The sequence below is a fragment of the Centrocercus urophasianus genome, unplaced genomic scaffold, assembly GCF_019232065.1.
Source record: "Centrocercus urophasianus isolate 14NV4802_14NV808 unplaced genomic scaffold, USGS_Curo_1.0 seq_14, whole genome shotgun sequence".
Taxonomy (NCBI): Eukaryota; Metazoa; Chordata; class Aves; order Galliformes; family Phasianidae; genus Centrocercus; species Centrocercus urophasianus.
In genome coordinates, this window is record NW_024884586.1 from 3,601,315 (window position 1) to 3,618,877 (window position 17,563).

Sequence of the window (17,563 nt, forward strand, 5' to 3'; positions counted from 1 at the left end):
GCAGTTGGTCCCAGAGCCCATCATCAGTGTTGAAGAAGGCATTAAACATCTTTGTTTTATCTGCATCTCCATTTATGTGGTGATCATCCTCATAAAGTAACCAAGCATTGTTATTTCTGTTGTTACCATATTTAGAAAAGCCCTTTTTGTTGTCATCCACAGTACCGGCGTGTTTCAACTCCAATTGTGCTTTGGCCACACAAATTTCTATCTACAGTGGTGAACAGCATCTCTCTAAGTCTTCCCACATCACCCAAACTCACTTCCAATGCCCAAACAGAATTGTAGGGGTTGGAAGGGACCTCTAGAACACACTATTTTTCCACCTAAGCTCTAAAAGAACATCAGTGAGAGCAGATGCATCAACACTTTCTGACTGTATAAACTAGAATGCTGAATCATCAGCAGGTCAGGTGCAGTAAGTTGGTGGAACCAGGTACAGCTTGCTCTCCTGATGGGTACTTGACTGGATGAGCTGGAAGATAGCAAACAGCATAGTGGTGCTTTCAGCCTGTTGTTTATTACAGCTTTTGCTGCAGGAAAAATCTCAAGGCAGGATTTAAAAGAATACTTTAGAACAAGGGTGTTTCAGGAGTGCTCTTTATAGCATTTTTTACTGTGGTTCTGCTGCAGCCAGCAACAATAATCTTATCTTAGCAAACCTATCTATTAATGAAACATCATTCAGATTTCCTTTTGTCCTCTAGCCATAGCACACCTGCAAGCCTTCTGCCTTTCTCCATGACACCAAGTGGACTAAGTCATCTTCCTATACAAATGTACAACTTTTATACTGCTGATCTGAAAACAGCATATAAAAACAGCTTTAGTGTTAGCCACATTTTCTCAGAAGCCATGCTTCTGTTCTTTGCAATATCTGCTCTGCATTTCCAAATAGTTCTACTGGCTGCAGCGGAATTGTCTATTTGGTAACGTTAATGGTTCAAATATCAGTGTTATTCACTCTTACAAGAAGTGCCTTGACTTTTCAGTGCATGACCTTTTTTGAACTGTTATTGTCTTCTCCTTGTATTTCCAGTGTGCACCAAACAATTACCTGGATCCAGTGAATGCTCTCCTATGTAAACTGGTAAAATTCCCTTTATTAAAAATGCAAGTTACTCTAGGTTCTTACTGAGACGTTAGTTGATGAATAGAAACTCACATCAAATTCTGGACTCTGATGTGAAATCCTGCTAACTGGATTGCTCTTTACTTTCCTTTTCCTTTCCTGCTTAAAGTTTCCAGGCTCCCCACATTTCTTTCCATGTCCTAAAGCTAAATCTTTCCAGAAACACATTCTGTGCATACACAGGGACACGCTGCAATGGCTAGATTTCAAACTGAAAGAGCTCCAGGCATTCCTGATTAGATCTGGACAGCAACTTTTCAGACAAAAGTGTTCTTGGGTATTTTTGTCAGTTATTGAACTGGGAAAACAGAAAACCTTCTGTAGAACTGCACTTACCAATTCTGACTGGAAGAATTCTTCAGGCCCAGAGATTTCTGGACAGAAAGAATACCCTCATCATAACAGTCACCCAGGAATCGTTCTAAAACAACAGCTGTGCTTTAAGTCCTGACTGTCTGCATTGCCCCAGCAAACACTGTTTAGTCTCCTCTAACAGGCTGCTTTCTCGCTCAGTTGCATTTTAGATTTCATTTTGTCTTCCTATTAAAAAGGAGTTTAATAGCTTTGATCTGCCTCTTATCCATCTACCTCTGTTTTGTCTGGCAGGGGCCTCCTCTAAAATATCATTAGAAAGTATCAGGCCCTAGTGCAGTAATTCCATGTGTGCAGCTCCTCCCAGCTCTGGAGGCTCTCTCAGATGATGTCTGCAGGCTGTGAAGCATCCTACCCCTTCAGGAAGGTTATGTAAAACCTCTAACAGCTTTTGACCGAAAGTGAGAACTGGGCAACCTGGTTCTGTGCACAATGACTTTTAACTCTTACTTTCCACCGAATTTCCTGGTTGCTCTATTGAAGATCAGATGTTTCACTACATGAAAGTGCAAATGTTGATTTACATAACCTTAAGTGAGAAGGAAATTCAGTGTGCTGTTTCAGAAACTGAACTGCCCTTTCTTGCACATTTTGCCTGTGAGCAGTACTTACATAACAAATAGCAGCTAGCTCCTGACGCAGGACACTCGCCTCCAGGCTTGATGTTGTTTTCATTGGATTTACTCCATTGTCATAAACTGTAAACTTAGTTCCCATAAGATTTGATCTATCAAAAAAATGGAAAATCCGATCACCATTTGTCAATAACACTGCCTCAGATATCTATCCTTCACTGCATTGCAGTTCCAAAGGACAAAGAATATGAAGTACAAATAGTTAACTCGAATCCCAACTGAATTGTAACTTCTAGATTAAAGGCCACAACAAAAATGTAAAGGTAGAGCAGGGCACAGTAAAGGTCCCTAACTGAAGACTTCTCGTGGCATCTCACAAACTAGTAAATTCAAGAAGGCAATTAAGAAATGTCTGAGTGAGGTTGGGGTTACCTTGTCTGTTCTTTGTTGTTGTTTTTTTTCACAAAATGCTTACCATCTAAAATATCACTGGCTTTCTCACCTGACTGCTACTCTGTTGGACTACAGTTAGTGATTTTCATAAGGTTACAAATAAGATTGGTTTTTACTACTTAAATGAAAATCATATCAAGGACTGCAAAATACAACTTAGAGCACACTAACACTGCATTATCCTCATTCTGTGTTTGCACTGCAGCAGCACATGAAGTTCTGAGATCCATACAGGCAAACAGCAACTAGCAGTGTAGTTCCTTTCCTCAGGCACAGACAAACTAAAGACATATTGAGAGGCACCACATATGTCCCAACAACAGATGGATGCATGATGAGATGACAGACAGAAAAGAAGCAAGTGGTTCTGAGTAGAGTCCACTACATGCAAATATCTCTAATTAGGATCTCAAGAAATGGGCAAAACCCAAGAGATTTTCAGATTATCTAAGAGACAGAACTTCCAAAGTGTTTATATCAATAGTGGGTAGACACAATCTGCTCATGCACTTCTCAAAATCTCATTAAGATAAGCTGTCTGCATCTTCAGATACCCATAACTCTTGAGAATCTGGCCTTTGAATGTTTAAGAGCCTCAGTCTGCTGACTTTTAATTATTTATTGATATTTACTTGAGACATTTTGAAACCATGTCTTGGATACTGCTTAACTGCATTACCACTACCATCTCATTTATCCAAACCTCCAAAGAAGAAGTCACATTGATTAAAGGCTTCCTAATTTTATATGAACTATACTAAAAAAAAAAAAAAAATCTGATATGCTTCAATCTTTACCTCAGTTTTCCAATAAAACTCTCTCCACCTCGAGACAGGTCAGTTGGGTCTATGGAGATGAGGTAATTAGAGGTTTTACTCTTCTTTCGTTTCCTTCCAGCTAACAGAAACACCTGAGCAGTGCAAAAAAACCATCATGTTTTAGAATGCCAAAGGGGTTAGAACACACCACATTCTGCTTTGATATAAGGAAACCATAGGCAATTTTTCTGTTTTCTAGCATCATAAGCAAAGTAAAAGAAGGTTTCCTGGCACTTAGCAAAACCAGATAAAAATCAGGACGGGAAAGTGACTTCTCAACCATTCAGTCCATTAGTTATGGTTTAAATAATTAAATCCAATCTATTTTGTTAAATGTTTAATTCTAGGTTGCATTGTCTCTACCGTTGGAATTGAAAATAGATGTTTTTCAGGCCACGGAATGAACAAAGGCCCCAGTTGCTCTCACAAAAAGCTGCCATGCCTGGATTACTTAAAGCCAATGATTAGACATATGAAGAAAGGCAGCAGAACAAAGCGATATTGTTTTGCTTTTGGAGGACTAGGGCTGGTCTCAGTGATAAGGCATATAAAATACAAGATTACATTTTCCTTGTAAGCCTTCTTCAGATTTTTTATTATTTTTTTTAATATTCAGATGCAACTGTTATGCTATTCAAGTTATTTTATGACCTTTTTACCATGCTCCCTTTCCAAGTGGAGGTAATAGGTAGGGTACATCCCTCGATCCATTCCTTTCTTGTCTCTTGTGATTCTGCATTTGACGGTGGCACCCTGTGGAGCAGGTCTTACAGCAAATTCCTCCAGGTCATCAACATCTATGAGAGGCTCATTTGTGGAAGGACTAGGGGCTGAGGCCACTTCCTAAAACAGAAGGAAAACTTCAAAATATGAAGGAATGACATTTGCTAACAGCCGCGCTTCAAAAAACACACAAAAGGGACACACAGTTTCCTCCGTTCTAGTTCCACAGAGGCCTTCAAGGCAACTTATCAAACTAAGGACATCTCCCTGTTCAGCCAGTTGAGCTTTCGCCTAACAAAGGCCCACAAAGCAGTTCTCTGTCCTGCTGATGCTGAGCACACAGATACATCTGGCAAAGAAGAACCGGCAGCTGCACAGAGTGCTGTCACGTTACAAAATCAAACTCTGGCTCACACTTTCCATCTCAAAACTTTCCTCTTTTGAGAAGGTTCATACCCGTGGACAACAGTGTTCTTTGATGAAAAGAAGATATTGGATGGCTGAGAGACAGTTTAAGGTACAGAAAACTCTAAGAGGGAGGAGAAGTCAGTTGAAGTACACAGAGGAGTGAGCCATCATCAACTGGATTAACAAGAGCTGGATATTCAAACCTCTGAAGCTTTGTTTTATCTTCAGATAGCACCAACAAGAGCAGAGTGAAAAAATGCTTAGAAAAAAAGACAATAGAAACGAAAGACCCTTCTGAGATCCTGCAAGAGGCAGAAGGGTAAATATTTACAGTTTAACTTTCTCTTCATTCAAGTTTGCTGTTCTTCACTCCAAGTCATTATTTTCATTACTTCTGTGAAATGAGAGCTTTCACAGTAAATTAGCTCAGAGATGCTGTAGTTCATACTGAAAACAAAACAGAAAAACAGGCCCATCCTGACTGTGCTCTGAACTGATGCAGTACACAGTGACCCACATGCTCCTTCTTCAGCACTGAGCCCTTACTTACCTTACTGGATTTCTTGCTTGTGGCAGAACCAGGCCGGGTGTTACTGTTTAGCTGGGAAGAGCTAGAGCTGTCTGCATCTTCCTCATCCTCTTCCTCATCGAAATTCATGCTGCTTGAAATGCCTGAGGAGAAAGCAGTGCACTATGATACACTAATACTTGACATAAAAATATCATTTCTTATGTTGTTGCACCCTTAGGCTTACTGGTGAGAGAAGGAATGTGTGTGTGAGGGGCTTCATTATGTGAGGCACCATACAAACGAGTGGTGAGGCAGCACCTGCATGGAGAAACCAAAACATGAGGCAGGAAATAGCATGGTCTCCATTCCACAGAGAAGACTGTTAAGCAGTGATACAAGAAGAATACAGAGTGAGAAATTAAATATAAATTTCAACCCCATCAAGTACTTCAAACACAGCATGACTGAGCAGACAACCTATCACGGCCATTTGGAAGCCTTAACAATTAAAATAGGAACACTTCTACAGCACACTTTTAACAGTTCCTGTGAGATCCAATAAAAAGCAGATCTTACACTGAGAAGAAACCATTCATTAAGGAAACATTCCTATGCATATTTATTTCATGTAAAAAAACAGTACCAGCCTAGGCCAAAGGTTCTGCCTTAGAGTGCTTAAAAATCTGACTTTAAAAGAATTCAAAGCCTCAGACATTTCAAAGGGGAACAAAACTTTGAACATCAAACAGGGCTGGGCAGCAAAAAGTATCCAACTATGGGACATTCGCCAGGTGTAGTTTTTCAGATGAAGCCACCCTGTACTCAAGTTTCTCATATCAGAGGCAGACTACGCAGTATTTCTCACCCGCTTTCTTCCCCCCAACCCCCCAAAAAACATGAAACAAAATAAACCTACAACCATCTGGTCCAGAATCTCTGCTATTGTTAAGCCTGACACAGAAGCATAAATTAAACTCAATGATTTCCAGGGCTAAACAGCGTGGGCATAATGAACTATTTTCTTTCTGTACTTACCAGGAGCATGATCCAAGGCGACCAGACTGGACTGGGAGGTGGAAGAGGACCAGGATGTATTTGCATGGGGATCTGGGAAAGGAAAACATCTAAGGGAATGATTCTGCAAACTCAAATAACTCATCAACAGCATTCTTCACAGCACTAAAGGCTTACCACATGTGGCTAAAACACTGCTGCCACAACGTTCAATTAGGAACATCACGCCTTTCTGCACAACCAAATTCACTTTCCATTTACTATACCCACTGTCACTTTTTTAGTGATTTAGAATAAAGCCATATAGTCCTGATTCATGGAGCTCAAGCTTCAGAAAGCATCATCCATGCTAAAAGGCTGTGCCACAAACACTTTTGTGAACAACATGCCCTTCATAGCAAGTTTTTGGCCTAATTCTAACACACACACACCAAAAAAAAACCCCTTCCAAAACACAGGTTCTATACTAATATTTATTCAGTAACACTGAAAAAGAAGTATTCAGATATTTGGATGGTCTAAATTCTACCTAAAACCCTGTGCCAAACGTGTGTGCATTATCTATCTTAAGCTATCTAAATGGTGCTTCTGAACTCCCACAGGTACACGCAGAGATTTTCAGGCAACTCAGTCACTGGAGTATGAGCTTGGTCTGCAATAAGCAGAGACTGAACTACCATAGAAATATAAATACTAGAATCTGTACCAGTAATGGTTTGCTTCACTTCCAATTTTGGAAATGAATGAGGAAAATAGACCAAAAAGCTCTTAAATATTTTTTATGTTATTGCTCTTTCCAGTTACTTCAATACACGCCCTTTAAAATAGCTTTTGACACCAGATGCATACCTGGCAATAAAACAACACCAAAGCAGTAAGAGCGAATAAAAATGAAACAGAAGCATACTGCAATTTTCGAATTTCATTCAGCTGTACCATAAGTGGTCTCACAGTCTACTTCTTCAGTTGCTCCAGTGTGGACATACAGCACCCAGCACGACAGCAGAAAGCTTTAGTAGGATGTGGGTATGCAGGGAGCCTGAATTCATGGGTCAAATGGTATTTTTAAAGCCTGCAGAACTCACTCATTATTAATCACGCACATTAATCACAAACATTAGTTGTTAATGATGACAACCAATGTTCTAGTCATGGTTAGGAGAAGGAATCCATCTCTTCAGCTGGCATCCGTGCAGAAAAGCCATACTTGCATACACTGCTATGCACAGCCATAGATAATTTGCTTCTACATTCAGGTAGTATGTTGGTGGGGAAAATTCTCTGCCTGTTATAGAAAAGCCTGCAGAGAAGACTTATGGGAAAGAATGCTTCAAAGAGCTTCTGTGTTGTTCCTGAATCCAGAAATCAAATCTATTCCCTCTCCAAATTTCAAAAGAGCTGTAACTTTAGGTGGAAAGAACTAAGACTGGGGAGTTGGAGATTCATGATCCTTGAGGTCCCTTCCAACCCTGGCCATTCTGTGATTCTGTGATCTGTGTGAAGAACAAGTTGTTCATCCCAAGTCTTTACGGAGACATACAAGAAATTGATAAGTGTGAAGACTGACATTTAATTACTGAGTGGTGAAACCTAGAGAAGTCTGGCTCTGTCCTAGTGACTCATTTGCCAGCAGGGACCTATACATATTAAAACTTCTGAAATTAAAAGGACAAGTATTTCCTGCAGGAAGCAACTGATTCTAGCTATGGCAATTTCCAACAGACGGAGAAATCAAATAAAACATTTGGCATTTTCTTGCAAACAGCATATTCTCTTCACACTCAGCTATCCTATGCCCCCTAACTGAGCTTGACTTGCTGAGTGATCCTCAGAGAGGAGAGATGCATATGCTGAGAGAGGTTTCTCTTCACAAAGTTAAAGTCACAGAGCAGAACTGGCACAAATCAGGGTAAGCAAATCTAATGGGACTTGACCTGCCTCTTCCCACTAGGCCAGCTAGCATTCAGCTCAGTGGTTTTCTCCTCTTGCTCCTGTTACATGCAAGAGGTGGACTAATGGGAAAAAGCCATTCTAAATGCTTTGCAGACCAATGGGAACACATCAGAAAGGAAGCAGCAGTTCACAAGCAGTGAAGCAGCAGTGGGAATCCACATAAAAAGCCCTGGCTCTACGTAAAGGTTTCCAGGACTACTGGGATACTATCAAGTCTCCTTTACTGCTATCAAGTGCAAAACCACATAGGCAGAAGTAAACATATTTTATGGAGATACTACTAGTTGCAGTCCTGTCTTAATACTGTCTTAATACTTTTCTTTGTGTCCCACAGACAACAGTTCTGTTGTTAATAAAAATTATCCCCAGCACACCCAAAAACAAAGCCCCTACACAGACTCGAAGCATACCAGTCAAACAGCCTCAGCAGTGTCTGCTCTGGTCAGCAGTATGCTCAGTGCTGGATAAAAAAAAAAAAGGTCATGCCATACATTGCTTCTACCGAGAAAACAAACAAAAGAATCGAGAGAATAACATCAAAAATAGAAATGTCCCCCAGAGTAAAAATCTGACTGCTCTGACCTAATTTGAGAAGTCTGCTGATAATTTTTAGGTCCACCAGCTTTAGTAAGTAGTGTATCCAACTATTACATATTCTGAGCCATAGTCTAAGTCAACACAATCATCACACAGATCAGAACTTGTTAGTCATGCCAACATTCCTTTGACTCAAATGCCCAGGAAGTGCCCCACTTGGATAAAATATGCCTGTTTCAGTTGAAGTTGCTCACATCTGCAGAGTAATGTCCCAGAAAAAATGAATCTTAGTGAGAACTGTGCTGCAGACAAGAAGCGTGCATTTAGATATGAATAGTCTATTCTAGATGAGTCAAGTTTGCACTTACATTTTGCTCTTTATACACAAGGAGTTTATTCTTAAAGCATCAGAGTACACTTGGCTCAAGCCATCTTAGCCTCAAAAGCCATGCACTGAAGAAGAACTCCTCCTAAATAAATGCTTTCAGAAAAAGCTCTGTGAAGATTTTAGGATTTTTTCCTTCCTACGGATAATGTTTAACAAAAGATAATAACACTGCAGGAAGGAAAGCACAGATGCATGAATGCATACATACACAGTCTATCTCCTAAATCATGTGTGCCTTTAGGAAAAAAAACAAAACAACAGAGAGCATTTCAGGACAACGTGGGACAAATGCTGCAGAATGCAGTATTGTAATTTTCACCTCTCCAAGCATGAACATACATTGTGAAACCGAAATAGAGTTTAACCAACAGCAAAATTAAAACTAATATTCTAGTTCAAATATTGTTATTCCACATTCTTCATCAGCTGTCATAGAAGTGATTTCCGGAGTCATAAAGTATCAAAATGTAACAGATGGATATAAGCATTAGCATCTGCTTGGTGTTTCAGTAGCCACACTGTACTGCAGATGGGAATATCACAGTTCTGAGAGCCTGGGGAACATTTGTTCCTTGGGACAAGAGAGAACTTCATTATTTTTAGAGACAGAATAGAAGAGAGCCTGAAAGGAAGAATATCAATCTCTGCTAGGGCTGAGCATGAGAACAAGAAAAGGAATCAATATTAATAAAGCTAGCAATGAGAATCTGAAGTGGCTTTGGCTACTTACCCTTTTTCTGCATTGCTGTTTTAAGGTCCTGCTTGCTTTGCTGTTGTTGGCCAGTAGCCATTTTCTCTCCATCATCTTCATCATGGCTAGACTGCCCAACAGTGAGAATCTGCACTTGACTTCCTGCTTTCTGAACATCATCTTGAAAAGCAGCTGGGCCATCAATTCCTGTCAGACAACAGCAACAGCCTTAGTTGTCATTGTGTCAAGAACTTACTGAAAAGAGAATCACTCCCTTACAAAAAGCATGCTTCTAGGACACAAAGGCTCATATTTAATAACACTTTCTAGACTTAAGCAAGACTAAAATAGTACCAGAGGCAAAAGCCTCACTTCCCATATGCTGTGCTTTAGAATGTCCAAGAGGTGATCAGAATTTCACTGTTGCCCTCCTCATCCTGAAGGCAGTGTACCCATTCATGGAAAACTGAACAGAAATCAAACGGAGAAGAAAGACAAATAACAGATGCAGTTCTCCTAGGGGGACACGACTGGTTTGGAAATAAACCTGAGTCCCAGATTCTGACGTATTCCCTATAAAACGTGAAGACTCCCATTAAGAACCAAGAAACCTAGAAAATTCACCTGCAGCACTAGCACCATACACAACAGGAGCATCAGACTAACAAGCCCAAATATGCCTACCAATTCAGTAAACTGTCATACAGCTAGAAAACCAGAATGAAACTATACAAAGACAATAAATATCCCTTGCAATCTCCATTCTTGGAGACACTTGAAATCAGACTGGACAGCTGGGCAACCTGCTCTGAGCAGGGATGGAGGTCAAGGCAGTGTATGAGGCACCTTCCAACCTCAGCCGTGCTGTCATTCTGAGTTCTGGCTCTACCTATCTCCTGATTGCTGTATTTTGGCTCTGAAGATGTAAGAATGGAAATACGGAGTGTGGGGGGGTGTTTTTATCATAAGCTAACTTCTTCCTTCAGGACAGTCGGCTGAAACATCAGACTGCAAACACGCGTTAGCCCTTAGTGAAGATTTAGTGCTGGAATATACAACTAAACTAGCTATATAAAAAAGCATTTCTGCACCAATAAAAAAGCACTATTATCATTTACGGGTGTGATAAATAACATAACCCCTTGCGCCGTTGCTGTTTTAAAGGCTAGGTCTTAAAAGCATTACAAAGAGGTAGCTCAGCGCAAGAATATGCTGCTCCTCAGACCAAACAGAGTTGAATGAATCCTCTAAGAATGAACTGTTAGGGACTGGGGTATTTGCAGACTGTCACCTGTAGCAGAAGTCTCCAAGATTACCATTACAACCTTCCTTGCCAGTAGCTGTCAGCTTGCATTACAAGTCAACTGGCTGATACATTAGCATGCTTAACTGTACGCTGCCATACCTGGTGTCACTGTCATTGTGGTGCAAAGCATAAACAGGAAAAAAAGTGGTCCACACCCTCAGTAACAGCACTGACTGTGCTGCCACCTAACAAGATGCAGTCTGACAACACAGAAGTATTTAAAAACTTTCAGGTTAGATGGAAAAAGAGAGAGACAAGAGGAGCTGTGACTGACATTTCCCCCAGTCAGACTTCAAGGTCAGCAGAAATTACTGACTCTGCTGCACCATGCAGAACCTTATGACAAATTCTGCACCAATCTGTAAGTTCTGGTGTAGTTACAGCAAAACTAACAACAAATAAACAATCCGTTTGTCCAACCTAGGAAGTCTAAATGAAGCTGAAGGAAATGTTTCTATCATCTCGGCAAGATAAGAGTTTCGAATGCTCCGTGTGACACGGAGTGCACTGCAACCCCATGGCCTCTGCTCTACTGGTGCTTTATCCTCCATGCCCCACATGCATGACTCATTCTGAACAGGCCTGTTGAGTTCCTGCTACTTGATTATTTTTACACCATCTGTTAAGCAACACACATTCTACACCATAAAGTACCTTGTCCCTTCAGAAGTCAGTCCCCACCGCACCTCTCAAACTTACCTTTGATCACTGAAAGGAGCTAAACTTCCTATGTCCCTGCATGTTTTCTTGTCCTCCGCTTTTCAAATCATTCCAAATTCTTTGAAAGTTTCCTCTTTGAAGCCTGGAGTGCCATTAGTTTAGTTGTGGCCTCCACTGCCATTTCCTGCACAACAACAGAGCTCCTCTCACCTTGGTTTTCATCTTTCAGGAGATGTTTCCCAGGACAGTCTGCCAAACCACAAGTGCTCCCCAAGTGCTTTGTTACTAAAATTACTGAAAACTAAACATAAATCCTGCATCCTGCTTGACAAAAATGCATGCTGTCTAAATGAATTCTAGTTCACTGGACAAACAGATTGCTGCTTCACAAGTCTTATAATTCACAACACAAAGCTGTGTTTATTCAGCAAGCTTTGCCAGCCGTGATTTAAATTCTAAAAATTTTGACTGTAAGGCATCAGTCCCAAAACAGAGAAGTCCTCTTTTCAACATATTTACTGTTGACACTTCTCTTAGGAAACTGCATAAGTCTAAATTATACAGTGTGATATGGATGTTCCAGACACCCGCACTTTAATCTTATGCAGCCTAAGTCAAATCAAACAAAGAAGAGGTCAAAAACAAACATATAAAAATAATGAAAGCTACAAAAAAAGTAAATTTAACTTTCTATTTGCCACCACTCACAGTACAAGCACAAGGATTTTCATCAGGTCGTTGATATACTGAAAAGTAGCAAATGCAAAACAACGGCTGCAGTGAACTGAGCACTGAACCTGAGAAAAGCAGTAACAAAGGAAACTTCAAAAAGTTTATGGCATCCAAACATTCACATACCAATTTGGGCAACAGAAACATTCTTAGCTACCTAAGTACACTAGTAGGGACAAATTTTATGTTGAACAGTGTAATTCCCAATGCTGTAGGCATAATGTTGCAGTGAGCAGACTAGCAGTTTTGCTGACAATTATTTCAGGGTAAGTACTACAGTAAAGGTATTCTAGAACAGAGAACTGCTTGGATCCACTGCAGTACTTGAAACGACTCTATTCATATTAATCATCATTTTTAAAGTGACCAATTCTTACCATAACATTCAGTGTCAAGCATTAAGCGCCCACGAACAAGATGCTTATCCTTTTTGCACATCTAGACCTGATTAAGTTTTGGATGCTCGAAACCTAACTTTGTGAACTCATTTCAAAAGGAACAAAACCCTAATTATTCCTCTTCCAAGCAGACCAATATCTGCAGCAAAAGAACTGACTGACAGCAGTAGAGACTGTTCTGAGGCTGCTGCTTTCTGATGCCTGCAGCACATCTATGCTCACATCCCATGCTGTCAGGAACATCATGTATTATTAGGCAGTAGGACAAAGGCTACCCTGGCAGGGCACACTTTTAGAAAAGAAAAATCAATTCCAGCATTCTAAAATATGCATCACTGGTAGAGTATGTTATCAAGCATTACAAATGGTTCTGCTGGTGACTCCATTGGTGTCAACTGCAAAAGTCCAGGTCCGGAATCCCCAGTACAAGAAAGACAGAGAGCTGTTGGAGAGGGTCCAGAGGAGAGCCACAAAGATGATCAGGGGACTGGAGCACCTCCCCTACAAAGACAGGCTGAGGGAGCTGGGCTTGGAGCTGAGGGAGAAAAGAAGGCTGTGGGGTGACCTCACTGCAGCCTTTCAATACTTAAAGGGAGCCCACAAACAGGAGGGGAATCAACTCTTTGAAAGGGTTGATAACTGCAGGACAAGGGGAAATGGTTTTAAGTTGAGGGAGGGAAGATTTAGGTTGGATGTCAGGGGGAAATTCTTTACAGAGAGAGTGGTGAGGTGCTGGAACAGCTGCCCAGAGAGGTTGTGGATGCCCCGTCCCTGGAGGTGTTCAAGGCCAGGTTGGATGGGGCCCTGGGCAGCCTGGTCTAGCATTAAATGAGGAGGTTGGTGGCCCTGCATGTGGCAGGGGGGGTGGAAATTCATGATCCTTGAGGTCCCTTCTAATCCTGGCCATTGTGTGATTCTTTTACTTGGAGAGGTGTGTGGGTTCAAAGAGGAGGAATAAACTACATCCCATCCAGTTGTGTATGACCAGGGAAAGCTCAGAGAGGCAGCTGATGAAAGTGACCACTGCTTACAGATGAGAACCAGAGCAGACACAAGGAGAGATACAGATATGTGACAATAACAGACAGTGCACAATGTTAGTCTTGTATAAATCAGTTCAAGCTTCAAAAAGTGGCAAATTACCCAGCAATATTTCCTACTGGTACTTTTACATGGACTTGTAAGCATAGGAAAGAATGATTAACTGATTAACACACTAAGTTTTAAGAATATGCTTAAGCTGTATGTGTATCAAACTCAAAAACAAGTCCAAGTTATGTCCTTCCCTTGCAAACGCAAATACCACCGACACACTAGAAACATTCCTTCATTTCTTCCTTTAAACACATCTTAAAAGGAAAGACAACAGGTTAGACAAGCCACTGGTCCAACACAGAAGGCACATCCAAGTGGACAAGGCAAGGCTGCAACCAGCAGCAAGGCTGCTATTACAAACTGCAGAGCAACTTTTCTGCCAGCTTAAGATTGTAGCTTCAAAAACCAGCTAGCCTACTCCAAGGTCAGAGACAGAAAAATCCATTTTTATTGTACTGACACAGAAACAAAGAGACTTTCCAGGCTTTAAAGAACTTGGCTGAAAGGAAACTTTGCTTCTGCTTCCACTGCTTCAAGTGATCTGTGTTTTAAGCTAAAAAGAAAAACAGTAGTTGATTATGTTTTTCAAATCTATCCAGAAGTCAGACCACAAGTATAATGAGGTTTACTTCTGGAACAGTGGTACAAGAAAGCAGTATTGCAAAACTCAGTTAATTAAAAGGGTTATTTCTCACAGTGATTACTTAGAAAGCTCTAGCATGATAGCTAGAATGAAATATCAGGAAACTACATCTTCTAGAAGCACAGGAGTCCATTAATTAGAAAAGCAATAAAATTTGTTGGGTTTAATTCTCCTCAAAAGAGAGAATGCTTAAAGAGGTACAAAAAATGCAATTTTTGTTCTGTCTTTAGGATCACCTCACCTTAAGTATAGTGTAGCTGTTAATATTTTCTAAGCCACTTCCCAGTATACATCTGTTCTCTTAGGGACTGCACATCCATTGAGATGCAAATGCAAAATCACAAAGGTATTTGTTGGTAAGGAAAAGGATGCAAAGACATTTTTTTTTTAGCAAAGGACCCCAGAGGTGATCTAGACTAAACTTCAGTTGAAGGAAGTTGCTAACATCACATCAAGTCAATACAGCAAGCAGTCGAGCAGCAAGCTCTACATTCACCTTGATGAAATCTAGAAAACTGTAGCTGGATTTCATCACTATTAAGTCTGTGTGTTCCTAAATTGTAGCTTGGAAGGGCTGTCAAATCTGGTAACAACAGGGTTTTTCTTGGTGGAAACTCATTTGCTCCTCCTACAACCCTTTCACTTTAATGCACAGGAAAGCAAGATAAATCCACTCTACATAAACTCTTCTATTCCTGTAAGAGTAAGTACTAATGATGAGAAATAATGCTTCTTGTCCAAAACATGATGCTACTTTCTGAGTTGGCCAGCACTAATGTAGTTTCTTGTTACATAAAAAATGGGACAGGATACACAAATCAAAATAGACAGACCAGCATGAGAGAGAGGAAATAAACATGGAAGAAGTAAGTAAAATCAAAACACGAAACAGTTATCCTGGCAGAAAAAGTACTGTGTGTCACAGCTTCTCATCTGCTTTCTGACATTCATACGTGCAGGAAGGGAAAATGTTTCCTAGAACATGCTAACATAGTACATCTACAGTGGGTTCAGTAAGAAACAAACCCTCATGGAATGACTTATGAATTTCCCTATCAGATTTCACTTTGAATTATGTTCTGGCTTTGCATGTTTGTCTGGGTTTTTTTTATATTGATAAAGGTTCTTTTTATGTTCTTGATTTGCTTCTGCATGATTTACCTCAAAAAGCTAAAAAGAACCACTTTACTTCACAAACCTACGCTGAGAAAAAAGAAAACAAACTAAAAAACAACAACCAACCACTTCATACCACAATGTACAACCGTACAATCTCAATTCTGAACAAGTAATCTAGGGATTTAAAGATGCTCTGATCTTGTATTTGCATACCATGCCGGGTGCATGTTTTTCATAGGTCCTTGTTGCAATTGTTTTCACTTGTTTGGGCTATTTTTCTGTGGTTCACTAATATCCTTATGCAACACTTCTTTGCATCACAAAGTTCAAAATCAAGTCACTGTTCAATCCATTATTTCCACCATTTTATGTATTCATTTGCTTCATTTTTCCCTCTGTCAAATATTATGTCCAACAGTAAACTTGGAGACCCAGCCTTTCATAAATACCACTACGAAATGCAATCAATTTACTGCATTTACAGGCTTTTTCCCATAAAAATGATGCTTCTTTTCAAAAACAGACACAGTGTATTTGGGACACATCATAAAGAGAGAAATATCTGCAGTAACACAAATTTAGAGGAAGTTGCTAAATGCTACACTACCCATCACAGAATCACAAAATGCAGTGAACCCTCACTCAGGAGCAACCACCAGCTCTACGTGAGCAATTAGCCACATCCTTCTCTTGCCCTGTGTCGGTGTAACCTCATTAAACCTGCTACTTCCCTCATGTTTATCTTTAGCACATTGTTCTGATCATAGTTTCATCTTCTTTGAGCCACTTAAAAAGGCATTACACATCTAAGACCAGAGTAGGATCATTACATTACAGCTGCAAGAGCTATTCATGTATAATTCAATGATTCTTGGTCTGAATTAGCTTATTATTCATAGGATCTAGTCCAATGGCTTTTTTTTTTTCTTCTTTAAGCACAAAGAGCTCAGCTGCACTCAGAAAAGTAATACTATAACTAAACACTAATAGAAACCTTTAAAATGTTATCTTACCATCTATTGTTCATTCACCCCTCAGCAACCATCCTGTTATAGGACATGTAGAAGTTACAGCATGGCACAGACCTGGATTGCTCAAATGTTAACAAGTGGACAAGCTGCACATCTATCCCTCAAATATTACATAAAACCAAACACAAAACTCCTTTCAAGCAGCTGATAGCAATGGCAGAGATTCTGAAGAGTCTGCTAACTATGCAACCAACAAGAACTCAGGAGAAAACTGATTAGAAAACATGCAAATTTAAATACATAAACATACACTGGTGTTACATAATGCAGATTTCCCAAATTAAGCCTACTGAATCTGACCAGAACAATATTTTAAGTTCTGTACGTATAGAGACAGCTCAAGCAGGCATTATGAGATGAAACAGAGCCTCAAGGCTATGCAGTAGGAATAATTTAAGTATTACTCCACACAATGCTCAACTGCAGCCTCAGGAAAGTTTTCTCTTAAACTAGTAAGAGAAATTTTATTCTCCAGTAAAACCCACTTTAGAATAAAACCTGGCATCTGTATGACTGTGCTGGAGTGGAATTACTTTTTACGTTAAATTCAGAAATATTAGCTTTCTGTTCACTTATTTTGTAAGTTCTTACACAGAGTTAATTTTACCCTCATCTTTTATTTATTATTTTAAGCTTAAGTATTGACGAAACAAACATCATCTTTCTTTCAAATAAATAAACGAATAAACTCTTTGCCTCAGGGCCAGCCTCTGAAACCTGACTAACCCAGTCTCAGGGGGACTACAGATATAGAGAAGCTGAAGATTCACACCTCAAGAATTAGGCTGCAGTGTGGTTTAATGGATTTTGATAAGGCAGGCTCAAGTCCGAAAAATCCCTGTGGATAAGCCTTTATACACTGACCTCAATAATTACCTTTGCAAGTCATCATTATTGTTAAGTAGACTTGTCAACAACAGACACTACACTCTACCTAGGAAATAATAGAAAGACTGCAGGAAAACATCAGATGGGAATACAGTCCAGCCTAGGCACGACAGTTT

At 40.0% G+C, this 17,563-nt stretch overlaps 1 protein-coding gene across 3 annotated transcripts in view; it reads right to left on the minus strand.

Annotated features, from left to right (window-relative positions):
* Positions 1–17,563, minus strand: part of TUB (TUB bipartite transcription factor) — a 122,478-nt gene that overhangs the window by 6,246 nt on the left and 98,669 nt on the right. For all 3 annotated transcript variants that reach the window (XM_042814996.1, XM_042814994.1, XM_042814995.1), the window contains 6 exons: positions 9,615–9,782; positions 6,028–6,099; positions 5,032–5,153; positions 4,002–4,193; positions 3,330–3,442; positions 2,117–2,231 (listed from right to left, as the gene is read on the minus strand). In XM_042814996.1, the coding sequence (XP_042670930.1) occupies positions 2,117–2,231; positions 3,330–3,442; positions 4,002–4,193; positions 5,032–5,153; positions 6,028–6,099; positions 9,615–9,782 (782 nt within the window). The remainder of the gene's footprint in view (positions 1–2,116; positions 2,232–3,329; positions 3,443–4,001; positions 4,194–5,031; positions 5,154–6,027; positions 6,100–9,614; positions 9,783–17,563) is intronic.